Here is a 17520-nt window from a genome sequence, read left to right as displayed (position 1 = left end):
CTTTTACCAAACTACTAAGGTCAGTCGTGGCTCATCTCAGAGAGAAAGGTGTCAGACTCATTGTATACCTAGACAACATCATTTTCATGGCTCAATCCCAGGCTCTGGTAGAACAGCGAGCCCGGCTCGCCATAGATCTTTTACGCAGCCTTGGTTTCCTCATCAACTGGGAGAAATCGGTTCTTTGCCCCTCAAGGAGTCTAGAATTCCTGGGATTAATTGTGGACGCGCAAAGCTCACAACTTCGCCTGCCTTCCTCCAAGATACACTCCACGCGGCGGAGATTTGCAGGCTTCTACAGAGGAATGTCATCTCCCTCCGGGAGTTAGCAAGGGCTATCTATTGTCCTCTTCCATCCAGGCAATATTTCCCGGCCCCCTCCATTACCGGGAATTGCAGAGACTGAAAGGTCAACGCCTCAGACGCAGCCCTTCCTACTCTCAACGTCTAACTCTATCGCCCCAGGCAAGGACAGAGCTTGTTTGGTGGCTCACACATATGGAAGCCTCGAACGGCAGGGCAATCTTCAGATCTGCCCCAGATTTAGTAATAGAGTCGGACGACAGCTGCTCAGGTTGGGGAGCAAGATGTGGTACAGTGGCCACGGGAGGAACGTGGTCTCCTCAGGAATTGGAGATGCACATAAATTGCCTGGAGCTCCTAGCGTGTTCCTTTGCCGTGCAATCATTTGTCAGAGGCAAAGTGAGTGGTTGTATTTTACTGAAAACGGACAACATTTCAGCAGTGAGATACATCATCTGGCTGGCACCAGATCAAGACCCATAGTGGAACTAGCCAAGGACCTTTGGCATTTCTGCCTGGAACACCACATTTCCGTCATGGCGGAATATCTGCCAGGGCTCAGAAACGTAGTAGCGGATTGGCACTCCCGCCATTCCACCGACTACAGCAATTGGATGCTCAACAAAAAGATCTTCTGCCGCCTCCAGCAGGTGTGGGGCCCCATGATCAAGGATCTGTTTGCCTCTCGTCTCAACAGCCAGCTTCTAGACTTTTTCAGCCGGACCCGGGTGCCGCAGTGACTGATGCATTCCTGCAGCAATGGACCAGGGGAATTCTCTATGCCCCCCCCCACCATGATAGCGAGAACTCTGGTGAAGGTAAGTCAGGAACGTGCAGAGCTTGTCCTCATAGTACTGGTCTGGACATCTCAGACCTGGTATCCAGTACTTTTGGAACTTTCCTCGGATTCTCCAATCCTTCTGCCCCAATCTCCAGATCTGCTAACGGGTCCGGCAGGTCAATGCCACCCCCTTCATCTCAGCGAGTCATTGGCTCTGGCGGCCTGGAGGATTTGAGGGCAAGATGGAGGATACCAGGCATATCACACAAAGCAGTCAGTCTCATCAAGGAGAGTTGGGCCCTCGCCACCTACAAGAGATACTCCAAAGCGCCAGGACATGCTGGTGTTTGGACCGAGGGCTCCATCCAGTTTCAGCACCTATAGAGGACATTTTTAACTTTCTAGCCTCATTGGTAGAGCGGGGCCTCACTTATAGGATGGTTTATGCTTACCGTTCCGCAATCTCAGCCAGCCACGACCTCGTGGAGGGCCTCCCAGCAGGAGAGCATCACCTAGTGTGCAGACTGCTTAAGGGCATTCATTCGCCTAACTGTACCGCCTCCGTCCCGATACAACAAACTGTGGGACGTTGACAGAGTACTCAATGTTTTTCTCTCCTGGCCTCATAACGAGGAGTTATCTCGCACTGCCCCCTTCATTAAACTCACTACGCTGTAATGCTTGGTCTCCTGCAGAAGAGTCTCAGATGTCAGAGCGTTTCGACCTAGCAGGCAGGTCCTTTTCGACAGACGGCAGTCTTCCATATATCCAGGAGAACAAAATGCAACTCAAGAGCAATATCATGCCCTGCTTCTAGAGAACAGCCTAAACTCTGTCTCGTCAAGTGCTTGAAGGTCTACGAAGAGGTGACCGTGCCACTAAGGGCCACTCCTAACGGACAACTATTGATAGCATTTCGCAAGCCGCATAAGGCGGTTTCCACACCAACATTAGCACACTGGGTACGCTGGACTCTCTCCCAAGCAGGAATAGATACTGACCTCTTCGGGGCTGACTCAGTAAGAGGCGCCATGGCCTCCAAAGCCTTTCAGGTCAGAGTCCGTTTAGAGGACATCATGAGGATGGCCGACTAGGCAGGCAAGTCTATTTGTAAACAATTCTACATGAAGCCGGTAGAGCAACCCGCATCCATAGTGGTAAATAAGCTTTAAACCAGCATAATGTGAGCCTCCGGTCTTGCCATAGAATAAAGATTTTCCAGAACAACTTCTTTAGAAAGTCTTAATTCTATTAACGACACGGAGGCAAGCATTATCCCGCCCGACTAGAGAAATACAGGGCGAATACCACACTTACGTGCAGTTGTTCTAAGTCCTATGCAAGTGATGAATCTATTGTACTGCATGCCATCTAAGGATTGCATAATAAAGTGCTGTTTTCTCTCCTGCCCTCGCATTTTGAATAGGGTTATTATATACATCAGGTAACCCTTGATTCTTTCTTGTTTCTCTAAATGACTTTGGACAAGCCAACCTGACATGCTTTGGGTTTCCACAGATGTCCACAGCCTTGCAACACCAGCTTTATATGTTCTTCTTCTTGCTTCGGTTCAAGGTTCGCAGCCTCAAAAGAGGGGGAGATACACTATTGGTCCCTATTTGGAGGGGTCGGTCTTCTGTTATTGGAGGGTTACTGTCACATGTTTGGTGACATAGTCATGAACTAAGCCTTCTGGGAAATGGAGTTCCGCATCTTCAGTGACCGTTTATTATGGACTGAAAGTTATATATTTTCTTCAGGTTTTAATGTTATTTCATGAATGTTTTTTTCTGCACCCTGATTATGTATAGATAATGTCATCTGTTTGTGCATCAAAACTTGCTGCTGAGCTCTTTCTCTGTGAAGTGAAAAAAAGAAAGAAGCATAATGCTCGTCTCTGTGTCTTTAATGGAATTAAGACTTTCTAAAGACGTTGTTCTGGAAAATCTTTATTATTCCCATTCAGCCTGATAATGCAATCTCAGGTGCTTGTGCCTATATTAAATAATTTCTGAGAATTGTGTGTACTATTACATACACACTTGTGAAATGAAAGCATTTGGATATTGCAGACATCCCCAATGTCACGACATAAGAGGATGACAGCGAATGGTTGGGAGGTAACCTTTTTTCTTATGCTAACACCTTTTAAATAGTCCATGACATTAGGTCACCCACAATGCCCGTTACCATGGGGTTTTGAAAAATGAATGGGCAGATAGTCTTAAAAGATGGAGCAATCGGCCTGCAAATCACTTTTGGACTCAAATGTACAGACAAAATAAGAAAGATGTAAATATTTGCTACCTACATTTTCCAGAAGGACGACTTCTTCATTTGCGCAGTTTGAACATCTTTTGTTGAAACCCTGCAGGGAAAAATAAAGCAGAGAGAACTGGTGAGTTCTCTGCAAACCTCAAAATTAGATAAATAAGAGAAGAGACTGACAAAAACCCTCAAAGCACAGCATAATTCCTTTAGGCAGAGTGTGCTTATATAGTATACTCCAGACAAAATTACTCTAGTACTCACAAAACCTTTTTTTACAGCATTTTAATCATAACATTGTGAGGTGAAGCATGTGCAAGTATAGAAAAGAACACCATGCAAACTGTGCTCAGTAAAAACATCTCTCATTGAGGAGATGAAACTCAGGACCAATCACCTGGAACTCAGAGCAAAAAGTAGAACACATCCCTGTTGTCCATTATCCAGGGCTGGTAGATTGATTCTTTCTGTAAATTTGTTACATCACCTTCCTATTAAACACTGGTGAAAAAAGTTGCCGTAATGCACAAGGTCCCTGCACTGTGCAACTGCGAAATCCACAGAATAGCAGCAAATATTTATTTTTGTATCATGGAAAATATGCTCTGGACCCACTTAATGCTGACAAAGTTCACAGGACTCCCTTAATTGCATCTACTTTGAAGTTGCATTTTACCATTAAATGCATAATCCTTGTGTTTAGATGACGACTAGAGCAATACAGTCCCTGCATCATAACTATATAGGCCTAGGAGAACAGCGCGTAGGAAAGACCTGACCCATTGTAGCATGACAACAGATCGTCTGGATTCCAAGAGTTGGGCTGGGCAAGACTGGTAGATTAAAATGAAACTCAGATTCATGGTGTGTGTTGACACGACCCAGGGCAATATGAATATAGTAACTTCAAAAGGTCTATACAGGAAAGGAAACCTATGTCATTTATATTGCTCTCCATAATTCTTGTAAAGGCTCTTCATTCGTAGCTATAACAAAACAAAAACACAAATGGTATGGCTAAGACAGATGCAGTTGCCCTGGCCCATGCCACAATCCTCACAGATTTGGTCCAAACAAGTTGATAATATCCCTAACTCACTCCACACTGCCTCTCAGGTACAGGAAGGCAAAAGCAATGCTTAAAAGAGATTTTCTTTGGAGAACTGCAACACACTTGTTAGAATATCATAATAAGCCTCAACAATTAGCCCTCTAAGTGACTTCTTTGGGGAGTAACTGTACAGTTTATCTCCCCCACTTTCGGTTTTATTCTCAAAACAAACACTAGAGCCAATGGACTCCTGTCACAAAGTATCAACAATAAATGTGAGAAAGTGGGGTGAGACAAAGAGCAGGCAGGATAACTCAAGGGGCTAAGGGCTTGTTTTGTGAAGAGGACGATGAGGTGCAAAACGAGGTTGATCCATGATTAAGGGCATAAAATCAAGTCTAGAATGACGTGCTACATGAATCAATAACAAAAATAATAAAACGCAACTACTGTTATCAAGTGCAGTTCATTTTCAACACATTGATTATACAGCTCTCCAAAAGTGCTGGTAATAGCCAAAACAAAGTCAGTCTTTTCTTTTTCTTTTACTTGCTTAACAGTTTTAACAGGCCATCCTTCCCATCAATATAGTTGAGTCAACTACTAGGAGAAGTGAATGGAAGTGAAAACCACCTTTCCTTAATCACAAGGAAAATGTCTTGTCAGGCCTTAGTATTTGTATTTGTTTTATTTGTATAGCGCATCTGGGCGCATAAAGTGAAAGAGGTGGTAGAAGTGGTTACCTATATGCAATAATGAAACAGTTCTTAGTGGTACATGTGTACGTGAGCAAAGCAGATCTACATGTAAGAATATAGAGTTATCTAGTTACAAATATACAGAGATGCAGTAGACATAAAACATAAAAAATATACAGTAGTACAGTTACATATTTTCCAGCAAGGACATTGAGTACACAGCAGGGGCATTATGTGTGAGCCGCAGCTGAATCCTGGTCAAAGAGCCAATTTTTGACTTTGTGCTTGGAGTAGAAGGAAGGCACAGCTCTCAATGCGGTCGGCAGGGTGTTCCATAACTTGGTTGCCAAGACTGGGAAGCTGGCCCCACCTGCTTTTTGCAGTTTAAATCTGGGTAGGTGCAGCAAATGGATTTGGGTAGACCTCAAAAGTCGTGTGGCGGTGTGAGCCAGGAAGCGTTTTGATAAATATTCAGGTGCACAATTAGCTTGGCACTTATGAGTCAAGGTAAGTGTTTTCAATGCTATTCTTTGGTCAATAGGTAGCCAGCGCAGGTTGCGTCTGGTGTCAGATATATGTGATTTCCTGAGGATGTTAAGGGCAGCCCTAATGGCGTTGTTTTGAGTTACTTGGAGTTTATTGATGTTCCTGAGGCTAGTTCCAAGATAAAGAGCGTTACAATAGTCGATCTTAGACATTATAAGGGTTCTAGCAGGTTAGTGCAGTTAGAGGAGGAAAGGAAGGGTCTGCAGGCTGTTATAAGTTTGCAAGTATAAGCAGCTGCTGATGCCACAGCATTGGTTTGTCAATTGAAGGATAAGGTGAAATCAAGATAGATACCTAAGGTTTTGGTATCATTGGACACCTTAATGGTATTCCCATCGATACTGAATGCTTTGAATGTTGGGTCTAATTTGTTCAGTCTAAAGCGAGAGCCTAGGATTTTTTCATCGTTCAAACAAAGCCCATGGTGGGCCATCCAAGCCTGGATGGTCGCATAGACCTTGTTGAGCGTGATTGAGTCAGATACATGGTCACCTGAAATAGGGATGAGTATCTGGGTGTCATCCGCATAATTCGTATAAGTGACACCCAGATAGTCGAGAATATCAAAGAGTGGCTTAGTAAATACGCTGCAGAGGGTGGGGGAAACGCAAGATCCTTGCGGTACCCCACATAGTACAGTTGATGGTTCTGCAGACGCAGTGGGTGAGAAACCCTCATGGTTCTGTTGGCCAAGAAGGATTTAATCCATGAAGTGGATTCATTTGAGAAATGAGCAGCAGTTTTCAGGTGGTGGTCCACCAAACCAAAAGCTGCTGATAAGTCAAGCAGGAGTAGTAGTGCCAGTTTGCCCTTGTCTTTTAGATCCTCGATTTGTGTTTTTAAAATCGATGAGGGCGGTTTCTGTACCGTGTCTAGGTCGGAAACCCGATTGGCATAGACCCAGGAGATTATTCGCTTCTAAATAGGCCTATATTTTGAGATATGCTGCGCAGTCCTGAATTTTTTGTAGGAAGGGCACCATTGTGATGGGTCTGTAGTTGGCAGGGTTGTAAGGGTAAAGGGTAGGTTTTTTGATTAGAGGAATGACCCAGGAGTCTTTAAGGTTGTCAGGGACAGGCCCTGATTTAAAGGAGGCATTAATGAATGGAGTAATAAAAGAGGTAGTTCGTGAGCAGCCTCTTTAATGATTGGGGCCAGACATGCATCGCCTTGGCTAGTTCGTGAGCAGCCTCTTTAATGATTGGGGCCAGACATGCATCGCCTTGGCTAGTTCGTGAGCAGCCTCTTTAATGATTGGGGCCGGACATGCATCGCCTTTGCAGTTGCATGGTTTGATCTTTCTGATGGTGTTTTCCACTTCCCAAGTGGAGAGTGGGGAGAATTTAAAGGGTTTGAATGTGCGTACATGAGGGTGGTGGTGTTGGTGAAGGGGTTGTAGGGGTGGTCTGTCGGAAGGCTACATTTTTTGGTGTTGATTTTAGTTTGTAAAGTGGAAATTTTCTCTAGGAGCGCTTTTTGAATATTAGTATACCATGTGGTGTCAGTAATACAGTTGTCGATCGGGGCTATTGGAGATTCAAGTTCTTTAAGGATCTTGAAGAGCTCTTTGGTGTTAGATAAGGCCTGAGAAATGATTGTAAATATCTTTTTTAGCTAGGAATATAGCATCTTTGTATGCAGTTGATGCCGTATTTAGAATGTTTTTGTTAGATTCTGTGGGTTGGCCCTTCCAGTGTGCCTCAGCATTTCTCTTGGCTTTACGTAAATCTCTTAATTGAGGGGTAAACAATGAGTTCAAATGGGCTCGAGGCTTAGATTTCCTTAGTTTTAGTAGGATTAGCAGTCTTCATCTATTAGGTTTAAGGCTTCTCTTATGAATTTTACAGCAGCCAGTGATCGACCCACCTTTTTACCGCTCCTCAGCAATGGCCACCATTCATCCGTGGTCATGTTAACAAAATCTGTTAGAAATGTTCCGAATTGTTTTGTTCTGAGCGTTCTGAATGATTTGCGTCTGAAAACAGACACCGGAAATTCTCCTCCTGGTCGACACCTTTACAGAACCGGCAGTCTGAGGAGTTCCCCTTTCTTGCAGCCCGTGTCGACATCACTTTGTTACTTTCACAGCAGTTCAGCTGAATTCTCATTAAGTCTGTTCTGAAGTATGGGTCCGGAAATGTTCTTAAGTAGTCCGGCAAGGAGCCTCTGCTTCTCGGGCTCTTTAGCGGCATCATAGTAGAGTTTGTACTTACTTAGTTCATCACCAGTGGTGATCCAGTCCATCGTCCCTAATTTCTTATTCACTGATGCTGGAGTAATCCAGAGATCTTCTAGAGAGTCTCTGAGAGTGTCCAATTTTGCTTGGCACGGATTCCCCACTATCCTAAAGAGGGAAGAAGGCTTGTGAAGTGCCATATATATTCAGACATTCAGTCAAAAATAGGAGGAAGGCCACAGAGGAATTTGAAGAGTCAAGGGAACCAATATACAAGGGCCTGGAAAATTCCCTTGAAAGAACAAGGAGTTATTAGGAGAGATAGCAAAAGACTATCTGAAGATCCCGTATTGAGGAAAACTTTCCTAATAAGTGATCCAGGAGAGGATTCTCCTAGCTTTTTGTTGCGTGGTAATAGTGGTAGGGTCAGCCTAGGCTAGTTTTGGAAGGAGGACAGACTTTTGATTGTGGACTTCAACACGGACGATGAGCACCTTAGGTTGTGTTAGGTAGGGGACCCTTAGGATAGGGAAAGTTATGCATTTTCTTTATTATTTTCCAATAAAACTTAAAAAAATTCCACCCATTGATCTGCCTCCTTCTGACCTACCAGTGTCCATATGGAGCAGCCCATTACAGATCCAGATCAGGAGATTTGTCCAAACCGCTTCCATAATGGAGCCCTTCAGCAAAAAGGGCGTTGGACCGGACTTGTCCTTCTAGGTGCTGGGACTTGCAGGGGCAACTAGTGCCATGAGAGCCTGCAGCGTTGAGACCAGAGTCGTAAAGGCCACAGCAGTCTTAAACATTAGAAGAGTTTGCTCCTTCAAAGCCTCCCACTCTGCTTTCGCCGCGGCCGGGTTAGAGCAGATCTTACTGCGTTCCTCAGACAAATCAAAGTCGTGCCTTTGTCGATAGCATTGCTTCTTTATGGGAAGTCTAGGACGACTAATGTATTCTGGAATGTGACTGCTTTTTGCCGTCTTGTGACACCTGTCCTCTTTTTCAGACATTGGGCACTCGGTATACTGACCAGACGAACTGGCGGTCGAACGAGCTGGGGATTTTGCCAGGAATCACCGGAGTGCTAGCTTTGCTGATTGCTCCCTCAATGAGTTGCGATTAGTTTGTTGGCAGGAGCCACAATCCTTGATGTCATGAGGTTTACCAAGGCACCACACGCATATGCCATGCGGGCCGGTGATCGACATCTTGGAGCTGCAGTCTTGGCAACGTTTGAACCCGGATGTCTTAGGAGCAGACATATCGAATCCATTCGAATCTGACAATTTTGTTAGAATTAAAAATCTCTCTCACGAGAGTCGTTCCAAAAAAGTAGCGTGCTGAGCGCACAGAACAAAGGAACTTAGGTGCGGGGGCATAGTGACATAGTAAATATGGTGGCCGGCATCACGTCCAGAGCCGACGAGTGCCATGGTCGAATAAAGAGGGATAGATGGTCGGGTCGCCTGACCCTGCAATGGATATCTATCCGATGGGGATTCTGCAGGAGAATGCAATCCATTGAAATACATATTAGCAGGGATACACTTTGTTTCACCCCCCTATTTGTGCAGAAGCCATTCACATACTCATTTGCCCTTGAGCAAAATGAAGTGTCCTCGTGCAATCAGTGAAGGAGCCCTGGGGACCCCCAATATGATCTAACTTTTCCTATAACAGATTGAGGTCAGTAGAATGAAAAGCTTTGGACAAGTATAAATAAACTGTGCATACTCGGCTACACCTCACTTTTGTGCACTTCGATATTTTGTTCTTCAGCAAAAAGCACTTCTCTATTATGGAGAAGCCCTTTCTAAAACCAGCATGAGTACCTGTTAGGACGTTATTTTCTAATACCCATTTCTCTAACCAGGCATCCTGCAAAAATCTTATTCGAGGCGTCAAGGATCGAGATTGGCCAATATCAATGAGGGTCTGGTACTGATCCCTCCTTTTCTTTTTCTTTTCTTTTCTTTTTTTAAACAGTGGGACAAGTGAACTTCTCTTCAAAGATGCCAGCCGGATATCAGCATGCATGATTGTAATAAATTCCTGTTCCAGCATTGGGATCCACCAATCTCAAAACTATACAAAAAGGTCAGGGCTTAACCAATAAGGGCCTGCAGCTTTACCCTTTTTCATTTTCAAAACACTGATGACTTTATGAGCCTTTGTGTTCCCTTCGATTTATATATACACACACTGTTAGGGAGATTTATCATTTTCATGCTTGGACCTTTTTCTTTCAATTCTGAAAGAGTGGAGCCTTTTTCCACTCATTCATTCTTAAGGGCTCTGTCTTTTGGAACTCTATTCTTTGTATTCTACCTGAACAATGGAGTCTGTCTGCTCCATAGCTTTTAAAGGCATTTGTGTTTTACTACTGCAGCACACAGCTCCTTATGGACAGTGTTGCTGGAGACTCTTGAGGTCCTCTTTAAGATGCTTGTTCTATATCCTCAAGTAACTACAGTTCTTAAGGATACTTAGTATCTCTCACAAAACTCTAGTCAGATTGGCACACACCACATACAGTGGAGTGCCAAAGGGATACTTGGTATCCCCCTTCTCTCTGCTCCTGACACATTTTAGTCACAAACAATCACCTAGTTATGGCTGGTGGCAGTGGAACCGTTATACCAACTATTTTGTATTTTTTATACCCCAGGCTTTGTGCATAGCATCGGTAGTGCACAATAGGGCATCCAAGTACCAACTTGGGCCTCACCTTTTTTCGCCAATTACTAATGGTGGTTCTTTGTTAGCCCTCCTTCTACCATTCTGGGTGTGGAAGGTCTGTGTGCGTGTTTTGCCTTTGGCGGGAACCAGTAGGTATCCCCGCCTAGGCTCCAGAGTGTCTGGGCAGGCCGGAAGTAGGGGAGGAGACTTCCACCCCCTTGTCCTTCAGAGGGCTTGAATAGATCTAGCTCCCACAGGGGATCTGGCTGTCCTAATTGGACAGCCAAACACAACTTTCTGTACAATTTTCAGAGAAATTGCAGAGCAGTGTGTGCTGGAACTGTATAAAATTTGATGCTTCTTGAGTGTAAAGCAAGTCAACCACAGGAAACAGAAGTAACCAAAGAAGAAGAGGACCAGAGACGACTGTATACCCTTTGCACAACCGTGAAGCGACCAATGCTGTGCTGACCCCGTAGTCTATGTGACAGAGGAGCCCTGAAGAGGACGACTCCTTCCCTTTGGCTGGTGGGAACAACCACTCCCAAGACGAACTTTGAAACGAGCCATCTCCCGAGGTCCTAGCAGTTTCCAGAGCTGCAGAACACAATACCAGGAGACCTGCTGCCCATTTCAAGTGCATCGTCGAGGAAAGGCCTAATAAGTCCAAATCTTTGCTGAACCCGTAATGACACTCCAGAGATCCGATCCAACTCCCAGAGTGTGGGACTGCAGAAAGTGAACAAGATTGACCGGGTGATCCATGTCCTTTGTTGGTGCTGCAGAAAAGGCGCTAAAACCGCAGAGTGAACCAAGAAGTTGCTGACAATCATGCTGCACGTCCTCCCTCAAGACTGCTGCCGAGAGACACTGACCTGCCTTTCGTCATCAGACCAAGGAATCCGGAGGTTGGGTCCAGAACAGCCACAACGCGGAGGATCCAACACAAACACTTTCTTCAAACCAAAGATACTGTGGGGAAAAATGCATTTCTTACCGGTTTCCAAGAAGTTGCTCCAGAGCATTGGAGTGCACAAAGAGGAGTCCAGGGCAACCCCCTCCATCTCTGACACCAGCCGCTGCTTATGTCCCCTTCAAGTCCATTTTTAGGTCTCCTTTGTTAGTTGCTAACTTGCTGCTTCAATAACTTTAGACACTGGAAGAAATCTGCAGGAACTCTTCATGATGGCTGTTTGTCAAGACTTCAAGCCCTCTCCGAACTGCCTCTAGCCAGGGTTGTGTTTTTGGACTTAAAAGACTTGCCAGGCGAAGAAACCATCTTTAGAACCTTGAACTAAGTTCATGTTACACTAACCACTTATTTTCCTCCCTTTAAGGGATTTTTCTACATATGTTTGCAGAGTAAATGCATTACCGTTTGACCTGTTGAAAACCGCAATAACCGTAAATACGATAATATTGTCTTTTCCCTAATGTTGCTACAAATGCAACCGCGAACAAAAACAAAAGTGAAAGTGCCCTTTGCAGTGTATTATCTAGTATTACTAAGTGTTCTATCGCAAACGTCTGAAGTATTTAAAGTGATTCTGGTGTAAATATAATAAATATGACAATGCATTACTTACCGTAAAAGCATTTCTGATGGTTGTATCTGCTTAGATTCACATGCTGTGCATAGGTCTGACATCCAGTGGTCACTGCGGAGTATTGCATTTTGTTTTTCGTAGTCGAAAAGGGGACGTCGACAAGGCGTGTCTGTAACACTATCCCTATAGTGACGTGCGTTGTACCCACAATCCCTCACGCGTCGAGGTCCCTCTGTTTGTATTTTTCTGCCCTGAGGGAGCCTTCTAGATGTGAGTGAGTACAGAAAAGAGAGAAATATAGTAGAGGATGTCTATGTTCCTTCCATCTGAGCGGGGAGGAAGGGGGGGCGCATGTGCTCCCGGTCTCAAATACTGGTCGCCTACAGACCACATTAGACTGCTGTATTGTGCCCTTTGGTCGCCTACAGACCACATTAGACCGCTGTATTGTGCCCTTTGATCGCCTACAGACCACATTAGACCGCTGTATTGTGCCCTTTGATCGCCTACAGACCACATTAGACTGCTGTATTGTGCCCTTTGGTCGCCTATAGACCACATTAGACCGCTGTATTGTGCCCTTTGATCGCCTACAGACCACATTAGACTGCTGTATTGTGCCCTTGGTCGCCTATAGACCACATTAGACTGCTGTATTGTGCCCTTGGTCGCCTACAGACCGCATTAGACTGCTGTATTGTGCTCTTTGGTCGCCTATAGACCACATTAGACTGCTGTATTGTGCCCTTGGTCGCCTACAGACCACATTAGACTGCTGTATTGTGCCCTTGGTCGCCTACAGACCACATTAGACTGCTGTATTGTGCCCTTTGGTCGCCTATAGACCACATTAGACTGCTGTATTGTGCCCTTTGGTCGCCTACAGACTACATCAGATTGCCGTATTGTGCCCCAGGGTCACTTACAGACCACTTTGAGGAGCTAGCGCTGTGCCTTATGGTCGCAGCTCGCCCTGACACTAATCCAATATGCAAACCTGTCCGCCCCTCATGTTCCCGTTCTGCATTCTCCCTAACCACACACCCTGCTTGGGCCACCACTACTGGCCCCATAACAACGGTCTCAGCAAGCCGGCATGCCCCCGGCATCACCCTATCCCATGTCCTACACCGTTCCTTCCCTCTACTCCCCCATTCCCAAACAGCACAAGTCTCACCCCTAGGACCTATCTGAATACCATCAAGCATCATGCTATCTGCCCTGATCCAATCTCACACGTATTGCCCACTGCAGATTTACCTCACCACAGCCATACTGAAAAATTCTCTAACCCCGTGACAGGTGTAGCAAGACACTTCAGATTAAGATCTCGTACTATCAACCACCCCAACCCAGCCAAATATGAACACACCTCCCAAACAAATTAGGCCCAGAGTACTTCCCCCTCAACAAAACCATACTCCTAGCCAGAAACCCAACACTACCTCCAAACCAGCCCCGGACACCCCCAATAAATTACTATCCACCTTTAAAGGAGCGCTTATCAATGCCCGCTCCTTAGGGGCGCATGCCATAGAAGTTCACGACCTCATTATGGAATCACAGCTCGACATACGAGAAGTCACAGAGTCCTGGCTCCATCAAGCATCAGGTCCACTACTAACTCTGGCAATCCCATCCGACTACACCATATTTAGAACAGATAGGACCCACTCACAAGGAGGCGGTGTTGCTATAATAGTCAAGACTAAATTACAGCTTAGATCTTGTCCCATCGAAAGTATTGAAGGGTATGAAACATTACTCATAAAATTTCCCATAAATGCTAAAACTACGATTAACTTAATAGTAATTTATAGAGCACCTAGCCCTAACAACCACCCAGAGACTGAAATTCCATTGCTATTAGCTCCACTAATAAAACCTAGCTCAAAATACATCATCCTGGGCGACCTTAACCTAGGTTTCAATGACAGCCAAGATGCCAAAGCAGAATCACTTCACTCCGCCCTGAAGGACATGGGCTTCAGCCAACTAGTTAATGCAGCCACACATATCAAAGGCAGGACTCTTGACTGGATCCTCTCCCTTAATACCCCCATAACCATTGAGGCCATCTCCCCTCTTACTTAGACCGATCACCATAACATTGTATTTACAATCAATCCCTCCGAACCCACACAAAAGAAACCTAAAACCATGATTACCTATGAAACTAGAAACGCCCGCAAACTCACGCCAGAAAACCTCACGCCTCCTCTTTCAAAAATCCTAGATTCTACCTCGATCACTAGTGACAACCCCTGTCTCCTAGCAGACATATATCACAACTGCCTCACTGCAACCGTTAATGCTATAGCACCGCTCACCACTAAGGCAAAACGCTCAGACAAGCGATCTAGTTTCTGGTTCAATGATGATCTTATCGCCCTCAGAAGAACCAAACGCGCGTGCGAACATGCCTACAGAAAGGATCCTATTGCAGAGTCAGAAAAAGCCTACCAAGAAATAAACAAAACCTATAAAACAGCTACTATTACCTACAAATCTAATGCGTATAATAGTAGGATCAGCAATGCGACCTCAGATACCAAGGAACTATTTGCCATTCTAAAAGAATTGGAAAACCCTACCCCAGCCATAAACCCAACCATCCCTAGCAAGGAATGGTGCACCACTATTCAAGACGCACTAACAGCCAAAATTGAACTACTCCAAATAAAAATCACATCCAAAAAACAATCACTAGCCAACAAACCTGCCCTCCTTAATCTAAATCGACCACATCAGGAATTCACCAGCTCCCCATTCCACTTCACACCAGTATCCCAAAATGTAGTGTTTGACACCATCGCCAAACTTAAAGCCTCCAACTGCAAAGGAGATTCTGTCCCCGCATCAGTAGTCAAATCCTGCGCCCACATCCTCACCCCCATTATCACCAACTTCGTGAACGCATCCTTCAATACTAACCTAGTACCAGCTAGCATTAAAGAAGCCTGGGTCACCCCTCTCCTGAAAAAACCTACACTAGACCCTACTGTGCCCACTAATTACAGGCCAATAACAACTGTCCCATTTCTCCTCAAAATATTGGATAAATTAGCATACAACCAAGTCCAAACTCACCTTGAACAAAACAACCTCCTTGGCACGAGGCAATCAGGCTTCCGCCCCAACCACAGCACAGAAACGGCACTCCTTGACTTAAAAATCCAGATGGATACCATCAGAGACTCGGGAAAACTCTGCATCCTCCTCCTACTCGATCTCTCCGCTGCGTTTGATTTAGTAGACCATAATAAACTGTGCGCCACACTAGCGAAAGACTTCAACTTCTCCACCGAAGCTACTACCTGGATCAAATCCTTTCTTGCTGACCGCACCTCCAGGGTCGCCATAGGTAAAAAAGCCGCCGACCCCATCATAGTACCCATTGGTGTCCCCCAAGGTTCCTGTCTCGCACCAACATTATACAATGCATACACTAAACTCCTCTTCTCAGCGCTAGACGACATGGGTGTCATCTACACCAACTTTGCAGACGACACCCAGATCCTCATCCCTTTATCGGGAGACTACACTCAAGACACCGACACTATCAACAAAATATATGCCATAATCCAAAATTGGATGGCACTAAATAGCCTCTGCCTCAATGATGAGAAGACCGAGGTTCTCATTGTGGGCTCCCAATCCAAAATAGAAGCATTACATGCTGATTACTCATCCATCAACATCGATGGCACAAACATATCAGTACTCAAACAAGTAAAAACACTAGGTGTCTAACTAGATGCCAATCTCACCATGACCAAGCACATTAACGCCCTCTCTTCCTCTACCTCCTACACCTCAAAACTTGTTGCTCTCAGTCGCCAATTCTTGACACCCACCAACTGTATCACGCTGGCAAGAGCTTTAATCTTATCCAGGCTCGACTACTGCAACGTACTCTACCTGGGTACCTCTAAAGCCAATCTAAACAAACTACAGCTTATTCAAAATAAAGCCCTTCGGGCGGCCCTTGGATTAAGGAAGTCAGATCACATCTCAAATATTAGAAGAAACCATCACTGGCTCCCCATCAAAGCCAGGGTCACATTCAAAGCCCTGTGCGTCACATTCAAATGCATCCACTCTTGTGTCCCCATATACCTCAACCACGCCATCACCAAAAAAGTATCAAAGAGGCCCCTCAGATCTAACAGTCAATTACTCCTAGCCATCCCCCGTTACAAGACAACCAAGGCAGGAGGCAGTAGTTTCCAATACCTCGCACCCACATATTGGAACACTCTTCCCCACCCCATCAAAAATGAGCAAACGTTCTCAGGCTTCAAGAAATCCCTGAAGACGTGGCTATTTAACCAAGACCAATATCCCTTTCCATGCTTCAGGAAATATCACTGTACTGAAGCCCTGCATTAAATGTCTTCATGTATGATTATCTTGTATTCACATGCACTGCGCCCGATTGGCAATCTCTAAGAAATGTTTTAACCAAGCTGTCTGTAACATCGCCGTGGTACCCAAGCGTTTGGGCGATTAATAAATGCAATAAATAAATAAATAGTGAATCTAAGCAGATACAACCATCAGAAATGCTTTTACGGTAAGTAATGCATTGTCTTCTGATGTTTGTTAATCTGCTTAGAATCACATGCTGTGCATAGACTAGCGAGCAGTACCCGGAGTTGGCGGTGGGTTATGAGAAGGAACAGTAGAGAAAAGATGTCTTAATACTGCCTGTCCCACCTGGGAGTCAGATCTAGAGTGTGCATCTAGACAGTAGTGTTTTGTAAAGGTGTGCACAGAACTCCAGGTAGCCGCTTTGCAGATGGACTCAAGGGAAACATTTGCAATGAATGCTATGGAAGCCCCCGTGCCTCGAGTGGAATGTGCTCTTGGCTTGAAGGGTAGTTCTCTCTTAGCAAGAGTGTAACAGAGAGTGATGCATTGTACAATCCATCTAGATATAGTGGACTTAGAGACTGCATCTCCTTCTCTTCCTGCTGCCACCGAGACAAAGAACTGATTAGTCTTTCTCAGTGATCTGGTTCTTTCCATGTAGAACATGACAGCTCTGCGTACATCTAGTGTATGCAGACTTTTTTCTCCCAAGCTGGAAGGGTTTTGAAAGAACGTTGGTAGTTCTATAGATTGGTTTACATGAAATTTCGAGATTAATTTTGGTGCAAACCTAGGGTGTGTGCGAAGAACCACCTTGTCCTTGTGAACTGATACGAAGGGGTCTAGTACAGAAAGAGCCTGTAGTTCACTTACTCTCCTAATGGAGGTGATAGCTATTAGGAAAGCAGTCTTAAGAGTGAGGTATTTAAGAGTTGCCTTGTGCATGGGTTCGAAAGGAGTGCCCATGAGTCTAGAAAGTACCACGTTTAAGTCCCATCCGGGAGCTGGGTTAGCTATCGGGGGGTGTATTCTCTTTAACCCTTCCATAAAGGCCTTGATAACTGGTATCTTCCACCACAACACTTTAAGTTGGG

The 17520-nt window shown here is 45.0% G+C and overlaps 1 protein-coding gene across 1 annotated transcript in view; it reads right to left on the bottom strand.

Annotated features, from left to right (window-relative positions):
* Positions 1-17520, bottom strand: part of LOC138454181 (C-Jun-amino-terminal kinase-interacting protein 4-like) — a 993589-nt gene that overhangs the window by 380879 nt on the left and 595190 nt on the right. The window contains exon 13 of the mRNA XM_069607022.1: positions 3396-3452. Within this exon, the coding sequence (XP_069463123.1) occupies positions 3396-3452 (57 nt within the window). The remainder of the gene's footprint in view (positions 1-3395; positions 3453-17520) is intronic.

This window comes from Ambystoma mexicanum, chromosome 1p, assembly GCF_040938575.1.
Source record: "Ambystoma mexicanum isolate Mex_15411 chromosome 1p, UKY_AmexF1_1, whole genome shotgun sequence".
Taxonomy (NCBI): Eukaryota; Metazoa; Chordata; class Amphibia; order Caudata; family Ambystomatidae; genus Ambystoma; species Ambystoma mexicanum.
This window is presented reverse-complemented; position numbering and strand designations above follow the sequence as displayed.